The sequence below is a fragment of the Humulus lupulus genome, chromosome 4 (genome assembly GCF_963169125.1).
Source record: "Humulus lupulus chromosome 4, drHumLupu1.1, whole genome shotgun sequence".
NCBI lineage: Eukaryota > Viridiplantae > Streptophyta > Magnoliopsida > Rosales > Cannabaceae > Humulus > Humulus lupulus.
Genome location: NC_084796.1, coordinates 57869035 through 57879945, shown reverse-complemented (window position 1 = coordinate 57879945; position 10911 = coordinate 57869035). Strand labels below are relative to the sequence as shown.

Here is a 10911-nt window from a genome sequence, read left to right as displayed (position 1 = left end):
TCTGAGTTCTGACTTGGGGGTTCTTGGGAGAGTTATTGACAGAAAAATAGCTTGTAAAAGGTGAAAAGGAAGTTCTAGAAGCTATATATATCATCTGAGATATGGAAAAAGAGGTAATCATAAGTTCCCTTTTTTCAAGGCGTGGGGAAGAGTGATAGCCGTCAAAGGATTGCTTGGGAATCGAAAAGGCATGATTAGATGGGAGTAGGTCACTTTTTCCAAGGAGGCACGAACTACTCTGACAGATTTGGTGGGGTAATCGAAGAGTCGTTTTCCTAAAAGTTTATTTATTGCTGGTCATAATAAATAAACTTGGGGGGCAAATGTTATCCAAAAAGCAGGCGTGGATGACGTGGCAGACATTTTTAACACATGGCTGACACCTGGCAGAGGTTTTGTTCGACCATCGACCAGGGGAATTCCCCTGACACAGCATTTGGATTTTATATACGACCAGCTTGGTCGTATACTCCGTATATTTTGAGATGATCTTGTGTAATTGTAATCATATCCGAGATTATCTCCCATGATTCTTGATTATCCAATTAATTAGGAAAGAATATATGTAACAAATTCATGTAATCCTCCTTGAGCCTATAAATAGAGAGAAATAGCTCAAGGAAGGGACTTTTGGCTGATTTGAGTTTTTGCTTTACAAGAGAATTATAGCTATTATCTTTTGATTGTATTATTCATCTCTCTAAGGCTTGTGAAACTCGAAGAACCCTAGTTCTTTGATCACTCCTTTGAGAATCAATATCAATAATAACTTAAGTGGACGTAGGTCATTACCAATTTGTGGGGTCGAACCACTATAATTTGTTGTGTCATTTACTTTTCTTTCCATTAGATCTATTTCAATACTTTTTGTCACATCAAGCATTTGACTCCGTGTCAGTTGACTAAAATGAGGGTCAACACGGTGCAAGAAATAGGAATGATTTAGGAGGGTTGTTTAGAAGGTTGGAGGAGATTGAGGCTAATGTTAAGCAGCTGTTAATTTTGGTTGCAGAAAGAAATGAAGAAGTTGATAGAATGTTAAAGTTGTTGAAAAATGTTAAATTTGGTGTATGTATTTGTGTTGTAATATTTGCTTTTATTTTGTATTTGATCTTTGGCAGTGTTTGATATATGTAATAGGTAGTGATTGATATATGTAATGGGTAGCAATTATCATTTTGTTGTTATGACTAAAAGAAATGAATTTTTTTTGAATGGTTACTAATCTAGCAGTCTGTATCATTTGTTGTTATGAACTGTTAAAATAAGAACTCCAAACAATAATGTGAACTCATGATAGCACTTGTGCTTGAATAAGAAACATGTTTACAAAGAGTTCCATAAAGGCCTTTTACACAATCATCACAAACTAATCGAAATGGCAGACAAAAATTAAGAACCTTCTGAGATGCTGTACATAAACTAATCAATATGACAAATCTAAAATCTCAAAGTTCATGGTCATCCTTTACACAAACTAATCAAAATGGAAGACATGATTTGCTAATTTCCTTGCTGATACACATAAATGATACACATTCAAAATGGTGAAAAGCATCCCAGTATAAAAAAAAAGCATGCAGTGCTCATATTCATGGGTCATTGTACATTGATGCAACTCTCACTTTCTTCCTCAAAATGTTTCCACCTTTATCTTGCTTGTTTGCTGGTTTCATTCGAATAGATTGCTTGGCCTGAGCTTTATTCTGCAAAAATCAACAATTTAAGAGGTTATAAAGGTGTAAAAAACCAAGCTAATAATAATTGATGATTTCATAAGTTGTTTGAAGTACTTGAAACTGTTGAGTGGTTTCTTGTGCACTTGTTTTTTGGGTTGATGAGCTTACTAAATAATGAGGCATTGGATTATGGTTTCTTGCATAAGTTCCAGGATCTTTTGGTGGGTTCTTCTTAGCCTATAAAACAAGTTAAAGCAACCAAATCAACAACATTTATGTAATTTCAAAACCGAAATAGAAACAACATCATAAATAAATTAAAAAGAGCATACCGAGGTTTCTGCATTTCTTGCACATGTTCTAAAATTGTGCCCCTTTCCACCGCAGCCAGAACACTTAATTGTGATATATCTTATTTTCAATTTCTTTCCAGTAGCTGAAGTCATTTCATCAAGCTCCAATTTCCTTGATTTCTTTGGCCTACCTAGCTGTTTTTTGCAAATAGGGCTAACCATTGCAACCTTCCCACTTCTAGGCCACTCATCTTGATTTCTAATCGGAAAAATTTGGTGAGAGTAAGCCTTCATGTAGTATTCTTTCATGTACCACTTACTGACATACAACTCAGGATCTTGTTTATTATGCCAAATAGCAGCCACTGCATGACTACATGGAATGTTAGTAAGTTCCCATTTTCTACATGAACACACCCACATTTTCAAATCCATAGAGTACATGAACCCATACATGGTTTGGATCTGGTAAATCAAATCTCCTGACTTTGTGGGCAAGTGTGATCCAGCTTCAACCTTGATTTTTTCAAGAATGGTCACTATTTTTGGTGCAAGGTTAGAATTCCATGTGTTTGCAGTCTATCTATTTTTGGTCATTCTTTGCATCAAGTACATCCTGAGTTGCTCTAGCATTGAAAATATTGGTCTGTCTCTAGCAGCCAATATTGATTTTGTCCCATTAAAAGCCTCGCACATGTTATTCAATAGAATATCACATTTATGGTTAGTCCTAAAGTGTGATCTAGACCAATGTTTTGGACCTGCAGCAATCAACCACTCATAGGCTTCATTATTGATCTTTCTAATCTCTTCCATAACAGCTTCAAATCTTTGAATAGTTACTTCTCTAGCAACCTTCCATAACAGGTCTTTTAACGATTTTTCCTTGAACACCTTGATGAAATTTTTCTCCAAATGCCTAGCACAATGTCTATGCTCAGCTTCAGGTATCCCTTCTTCCCACATCCCCTTCAAAGCTTGTTCCAATCCTTTTTGTTTGTCTGTGATAAAGGTCCAGTGGTTAGAGTTGTCAATTTTCAAGTCTATCCTTAGCAGGTTCACAAACCAACTCCAAGAGTCTTTATTTTCTATTTCTACCATAGCAAAGGCAACAGGAAACATTTGGTTGTTTCCATCTACACCAACTGCTATTAGTAGCTGTCCTGGATGTACACCTTTAATATGGCACCCATCTAAACCAATGACAGGTCTACATCCTCCATTGAAACCATCTCTCAACCCAGAATAACATATGTACATCCTCTTAAACCGTGGCACCCCATTTTCTACCATTTCTGTCAGAAACTCAACTGTTGAACCCCTATTAGTTGACTTAATTTCCTCTGCATAGTCCCAAAGAGTAGCATATTGTTCCTCATAGCTCCCTTCAATGCTTTTTTGTTGCAATCAGCCGAGCTCTATAGGCTTTATCCCTTGATATTTCAAGCACATGGTCCTTACTAACCTTGTGCATAAATGTGGAAACACCTATCTTTTCATTAATCTTGAACTCTTCCAAGTATTTGTCACTCAACCACTGGGAAGTTGCAAACCAGTTATTATTTGTCCTAGAGCACTTGTGTTCAGCTTCATATGTTTTGATGACAAAAGTGGGGGTGTCATCAACCTTAGATGCAAAACACACCCAAGGGCAGTTAACACCCTTACATTGTGCCCTGACTCTATGTGGATCATTCCTCTTAAACCATATATCCTTTCCATTTTTTATTGCATATTCCCTTATTGCTTGCTTAAACACTTTTCCTGATGGAAAGGATAATCCCAATTTAAAGGTTGGTTTGGCCATGTCAGTTGCTGCTACAAACTCAGGCAAATCAGGTAGTTTCACTTTTTTAAATCTTTTCTTTCCTTTGTGGAACTCACTACCATCATTCCCATCACTCTCATCCTCAGTTGAGCTATCACGTGCACCCATTTCATTGTCAGATTCCACCATACCCCCATCTCCTACATTAATTTCTATAGGCCTTTTTCCCTTACTTAGCAAATGTTGTTCGGCCATTTGGTCGACATCCATTCCATCATCATCCTGTACATACTCCGGGTCTCCTTCATAATCATCAGTTTCAACATCACTTTCTTTAGTACTGTCATCCCCAGCTTCAGATTCATTTCTAACTACACCCTCATCACCAAACTAAGTTGTGTCATCGGCCAAATGAGGAGCATTTTCTGTCAAGTGTTCCCCTACCAAATCAGCTGCATTTCTTGTCAAGTTTTCCTCTACCAAATCAGGCCAACCAAAAAGAGGCCCAACATCATCTTGAGCACTTTCTCTCAATTTCTCCTTTACTAAACCAGGCCCAAACTGAGTTGTTTCATTAACCAAATCTGGCCTACCAAAAAGAGGCCCAACATCATCATTTTGATTACCTAAAGCAGGCCCAACATTAACCCCAACACTTCCCAGATTAGACCTATTCAAACTAATGTCATGTTCTACATTTTGGATCAAGTTTTCCTCACCCAAACCAGAACCAAGTTCATCATTTTCAACACCCAAACTAGGTCCCACACTAACCCCACTCACTAAATCAATTCCAGTAACAACATAAGCTTGAGTTTCATTTAATTCAATTTGACTAAAAAAGCAGTCAACCACTTGATTAATCTTAACAGAAGCACTAACTCTCTTAAGTAACACAGTGTCACTGCTTACACACTCCAGTGTCTTACAATTTGCCCACTTAAAATAATAACCAATTGAAGCAGGATCCAAGTAACCTAAATCCCTTGCCATCCCATGTAATTCAAATATGCTCATAGTGTCGACACTACAGTGATGCACATGATTAACCATCCCACAAATATAAGTACTAGGAAGGTTACCCATGTACTTTATTTCTCCTTTGTGATGCACCTTGAGAGTGAATGTAGAAGATGTTGGCTCTGCACAATAAAAAAACAAAATATAATATGTTAATCTGTCAAAACTAAGCAATTAGTGGTCTCAAAAAAACTTTGTACTTATTTAATAAATGGAATCTTGACCAAGTTAAAGCACACACACACCAATACCCCACCACAATCACCCATCAAAAGTCTTAAACAATTTCACTATACCTGCACCTTGACTACAAAAGGACAAAATTACAGTCGGACCCAACATCACTAAAATGACCAAAAACACCTATTTCTATGTGTATAAATAACCTAAAGCATAAGCATAAGAATTTATTTTTGGAACTATAGCAACCCATCGCCTTGTTCATATAACATTTTTGGGAAAGGAAAATGCCGAAACAAAGGAGAAAATGAAACGAAGGAAAAAAAACTTACCATAAAATGGAATCGCATCCTCACTTGTCTGCTTTGGGTAGCCTTTCTTTCTTCCAGCACGAACCTTCTTCCTCCCCATTATCGTCGACCCAACACTCACAATTCTACACACTACAAATTTCCCCAAATGACAACCCTATTTTCCTCCCCAGACTTATCTGATCCAATCGATTTTCCCTCCTAAAAATTCCCACATCACCAGCCATAGGTGGTCTAAGTGCAAGCCACGTCACATGAAAAAAATGCCAGATCACTGCTCCGTTATGAAAATTGAACGAAACTGGAAGGAAGTCTCACAATTCAACATACTCAATAGTTCGGGGGGAATTTTTAACGGGCTTAAAAACTGAGGGGGCACGATTTGGTATATGTAATAGTTCGGGGGGGAAAAAAATCCTAAATAGCCATTAATTAATTATAATTTTTGAAATTATAATGAATTAAATATTTATTTTCGAAAATATTGGATTTAATTAATTGGTAGAATTAATTAAATATCTTTATTTGAGTGAGAGATAATAATCTGATAAGTTCAAATTGGATTTGAATTTAAAAGATTAATATTTATTCAAATAATTAATTATATTTGATAATTAGTTAAAAAGACAATTAATTTAAATTTGAATTAGTTATGAGGTTGTTAGATCTTATCTGACAAAGAAGTTTGAATAAATAATTAAATAAAAATTGAAAAAAACCAACATCCCTAAAAATAGGGATGCTACATGTGCACACACAGTCTGTAGGGCTATTTTTCAAGGATAGGATTTTCATTTTTATTTATTTAATTAATTAAATAATGGATAATTCAAAAAATTCGTTTTTGGATTTTTTCATTAATAAAATAATTAATTAATTAAAAAAATAAATTGTAAGTTGGTTACAGATTTATTTTTTAAATTTGAATATTTTCTTTTAAGTATGACTAATCAGAAAATATTCCGATATCTGAGGCAACTCAGAAGATTCGCTCTGTGAAAAATAGAACGATAGTTTTCTCTCCCTGAAAAATAAAGAACCAATTCTCAGGCCTATTCTCTTGATCTCATGTGTTGAGTACATCAAGTAGAATCACAAAATAAACTATCCTTCATTCTCTAAGTGCCCACACACTTCTTGAGGTGTAGAGAACGCTTTGGAAGATCTTGGTGTGAGTACGTGGGAGCAGCCTGGATAGGAAGATCGTTCTTATTACGAAAAGATAGCAAGGACACTTGATAGGCTTCAAGATGTATGATTTCTACTCTTAATTTGCTTATGATTAATGTATGTATACTAATGGATCCGCATATTTAAAGGTAGTCTAAATATGTTACAAAAATTTTGTTGTACACTGGGCCAACCCCACCACCATTCCACTGCGTATTCGGAAACTCGTTCCTAACAAGGAACTAGAAAGCTGACATGCCGCCTCTAAGGAACCGACCTCAGGCTCTAAATGCGTTGAGACGAATACTCGCGCTGGGGTCGAGCTATCTGCACTCCTTGGTTCTCCCTTCTTTAATCTTCGACAATCCTTCTTGAAATGCCCAACCATTCCACATAGAAAACATGCCTTCGCTCAGCATTCTCCCAGATGGCTTCTCTTGCCCTGGCGACCACCCTGAATACTATGACTCCTCTTGTCAAGACCAGAAGTAGTAGAACTGTCAGGGGTCTTTCTTTTTTGGTTATTGGGGCCTCCACCCCTACCTGATCCCACAAATGGGGATACCATTGCCTGAGCTTCATGCCCTACGACACTCTCACTCCATATCCCATTTTCTGCGTCCTCTATAGCAAGGGCCCTGAGTGTAGGTAGAAATCTCATGTACTGGAGCGATCCTAATGCTTTGGGCCATCCCAGAGTTCAATCCTTGAATGAATCACTCCATACGGGCCACATCAGTTGGTACCAAATCAAAAGCGAATTTGGCCAACCCATCAAATTCACTGACATACTCTGTCACTATCTTACTACCCTGAACCCAGTTCATAAAATCATTGGTCTTCGCAATTCGATCTGCATCATAGTAGTACCTCTCATTGCACCATTTTCTGAATTCCTCCCAACACATAATGACAACATTCTAGATCTGGGATACCACTTCACACCACATTCGGGCATCCTCACATAGCATGTATGTGGCAGAAGCCACTCTATCATTGCCTACAACTCCCATATAGTCAAGGATGGAGCTAATCATGCCCATATACTGTTTAGCTTTGAACGGATCTAAGCCTCCTTCAAAAACTTGAGGATAATGCTTCTGGAATCTTTCATACAATAATTACCATCTGTTTCCACCCTCAGGTTGAACCGAAACTGGTGCCATTGTTGTCAAAACATACGGAGCAGTGTTCTCTTAAGGAAACCCACTGTATCAACCATCTAATCTTTTCCTCCTCCTTATGAAACCTTTCTTGCATGCTAGCAAACATCTACTACCAATTCCAGGGGGCAGATGGAGGGTTCTGGCCCCAACTATCATCCGCAACCACGACATTAAAAATGCCTTGTTCAATTGATTACCTTGGATACATAGCTTCCGAATCTGTCCGCAGTCAATGAATTAACCTATCGGGCATGATATTCATATCCATAACTATTCCATAAGTAGGGCCAAACAACATAATAGCCACATACAATATGCATACCAAGACACAATTCTATAACGTTCATGCATCAATTATCAAGTCTTACTCCCACAAAATACATCTATATACATCATGCTCTCTATTCTAGCATGGAAATAAGGCATATAGGTTCAATTTAAGCAATTAAAAACATAGCCACGTTATTAGATACCAAACTGTGAGCCAAGCTTATCTTTAGCTGTGAGTGTACATGCCTACCTAGTCTTCAGGAACCCTTAAACCTAGACCGCTATGATACCAAGTTGTAACGCCCTGGTTAGCCAAGACCATTACACTGTGTGTTTAAAATAGTGCTTAACTCGCTAAGCTATTCATTTGGACTTAAATGTGTAATTAAAGACTAAATCAAGGTTAGTTATTAAAAAATTTATTCAACGAAGTAATTATTTTTCATTAAAATATTAAGTTTATACATGGGATCCCAAAAAGTGGTTACAGACAGATAAAAGACAAATAGAATACAAATTAGTCGTCCTAAGTGCCAAACAGGGTTCAACCCTAATTCCTCCCAGGCTATCCCGGCCGTGGCAGTCGAGTAGGCTGCATGTGTACACACCGCCCCTGAAGCTCTCAAACTCATGGGTGGTCCGGCTTACCCTTTCCCTTACCTGCACTACATAGCACCTGTGAGCCAAGGCTTAGCAAGAAAACTTAAATCAACAAGTAAAAATGAACAATAATAAACTTAAATCAATCAATTCAGTCAGCAAGAAGATAAATGCAATAAGCTTAGCAATGATATTCTGTTCAATCAAACACAACATCCAATCTCCACAATCAATACAGTTAGTTAAGCGTAATCAACACTTCTATTTATTTGAATAACGTCCAGGCTCGGCGCCCTTAGGACGAGTCCTTTCGTCTTATAGCCAACCCTGACACAATTAGGCCAGGTTGTGTTTCGTACTCTTGCTATCTGCCCCGACACCCTTAGGTCGGCCTTCAGAATAGATAGAATCACATATATATTGCACAACACGCAATCAGATGCAACATATACAAGCATGCCCTACCAGATATTCTCAAATACAATTATAGCCATATTCACATTTATTAACAGGGGTCCAAGCCCCGATCATAACCCGGGTGCATTTTTCTTACCTCGAGTCCTGAGCTAAAACTATAAATCGATCCCGAGCACGATCCCTAATCCCAAGCCTCTAAGGTATAACCTAGTCACAATATAATAATGGATAACCATCAAGCACCTAGACTATTTAAGAGTTTCAAGGTATAATTCTAGCCTTCGGGATCTCGAATTCTACTAAACTAGGTAGTAGAATCCTTCCTGAGACTTTCGGTTTGAGTTCCCGATCTTAAAATCCTTAATTGGCCAGTGTTCTCTATTTGAGCCGCGATGCCCCTAGTAAGCACCGCGACCCTCTACAAGTCAGAGGTCCTGAGCCCTCATTTTCCTAGACAGGCGCTGCGGTGCAACCCACTAGCTAAGTCAGAAATAATAATAACCAAGTTGATCCTCCCACTTGAGCTAAGAATGATGTCAGCCCACCTATTCCACATGGTAAGAGAGATGATGAGCTTGTTTGGTGCAATAATAAGGATAAAGATTGTCGATAAAATTCCATGTAAATGTGGGTACACTCTTAGCTAGAAATGGTATCTTTGGGCACCAAGATGAAAGGATAGATCGAGCAGGACCAGGCTCGATATATTCGCCACTGATAGAATAATGCTAAAAATGGGATTGGCAAAAGCAAGGTGGCTAAGTAGTCTATGCAAGAGAGTGTTGGAATATGTACCCTTAAAGCATAGTACAATATGTTGGTATTAAAAGTGTAAATCAGAGTTACGCAGTGGAATTGAGTCTTTTTTAAAAAGTTATTAATACCAGGCAGAATAATCATATTTATATATATTAAATCACATACAAATAGATTAGAGATTCCTCTTGAAGCCTATCAAGAATCCACGAATCTTTTTGTATAAATCAACGATCTTCCTATCTAGATTCTGAAAGCTCACACCTTGATCTTCCAGACCAATCCTCAAACACACAAGGACGTGTGCACTACTACAAAATAGACTTTTCTCCACAGTTTTTTTCCCTTAATACACTGTGGTTTTTTTCCTTGATGGGAATCGTAGAGAAATGTTTAAAAAAACACAGTGAAAAGGCATCATTTTCTCTGTGGTCTTTAAGAAAAAAAACGCAGAGAAAACATTTATATATATATATTTGTAATTATAATTTTTTTTTTTTCATATATATTTTGATTTTGGATTATTTTTATATATAATTATTTTATTTTGATATATATATATTTTAATATAAAATAACATATTATTATACGCCTAATTTTATAAATTATTATCTAAATAAACATAATGTATAAATTAAAATTAAGAAAAACATTCACATATCATTACTAATTAAAAGATGCCATTTATATATAAATAAGTTGTTTGTGTATACATACAAATAACATTTAACATATAAGTCAATTTAGTAAGTTACACATAAGAAAAATTAGACTTCATAAATAAATGACATTAATCTTGCTAACCAATCACTTTGTAGTGGGAGTAGGTCATCCTTGACATTGAATTCCTTTTTGTCAAACCACTGCAAAATTGACAAGTAAAAATAAATTAGATGATTAAATACTATATATAGTTTTTCTTAAACAAAAAAAAGTATAAAATATAACATACTTTCTTCTTGATAACTTCTGCCAGATTTGATGCATTTACAAGATCATAAATATATCTTAATACATAAAAACCACATTCATGACTTTCGGGCGGTCTTGGACAAGAACCTCTTGCCAGTTTTGTAAATTATCCAATGTATTCATTTCCCGAACATTGTATGTATGTTCTACAAAAATTTAAATTAATTATTTATTTATTATTTATACTCTCAACTCAAAAAATTAAGGTTGAATATATTAAAATTGAAAAACTTACTTTTCCATATCCTCATTTATTATTGGTGGAGTTTTATGATTTTTCAATGTGTTCAGAATTATGGTTGTCCCTTG

The 10911-nt window shown here is 36.4% G+C and overlaps 1 protein-coding gene across 1 annotated transcript; it reads right to left on the bottom strand.

Moving 5' to 3' along the window:
• Positions 1 to 1592: 1592 nt before the first annotated feature.
• On the bottom strand, positions 1593 to 3265 carry LOC133832208 (uncharacterized). Its single transcript, XM_062262582.1, has 4 exons — positions 2586 to 3265; positions 2012 to 2375; positions 1794 to 1916; positions 1593 to 1706 (listed from the first exon to the last, which is right to left on the bottom strand). Exons 1-4 carry the CDS (start codon positions 3263 to 3265, stop codon positions 1593 to 1595), a joined length of 1281 nt encoding a protein of 426 aa, XP_062118566.1.
• Positions 3266 to 10911: the final 7646 nt, after the last annotated feature.

Excerpts from the sequence above, each read along its gene's own strand:
- LOC133832208 (XM_062262582.1), bottom strand. The coding sequence starts at position 3,265 with ATGGTAGAAAATGGGGTGCCACGGTTTAAGAGGATGTACATATGTTAT. Across the intron at positions 2,376-2,585 it reads ATGCTAGAGCAACTCAGGAT|AAAATGGGAACTTACTAACA; the intron begins GTACTTGATGCA and ends GTGTTCATGTAG. Across the intron at positions 1,917-2,011 it reads CAAGAAATGCAGAAACCTCG|GCTAAGAAGAACCCACCAAA; the intron begins GTATGCTCTTTT and ends CTTGTTTTATAG.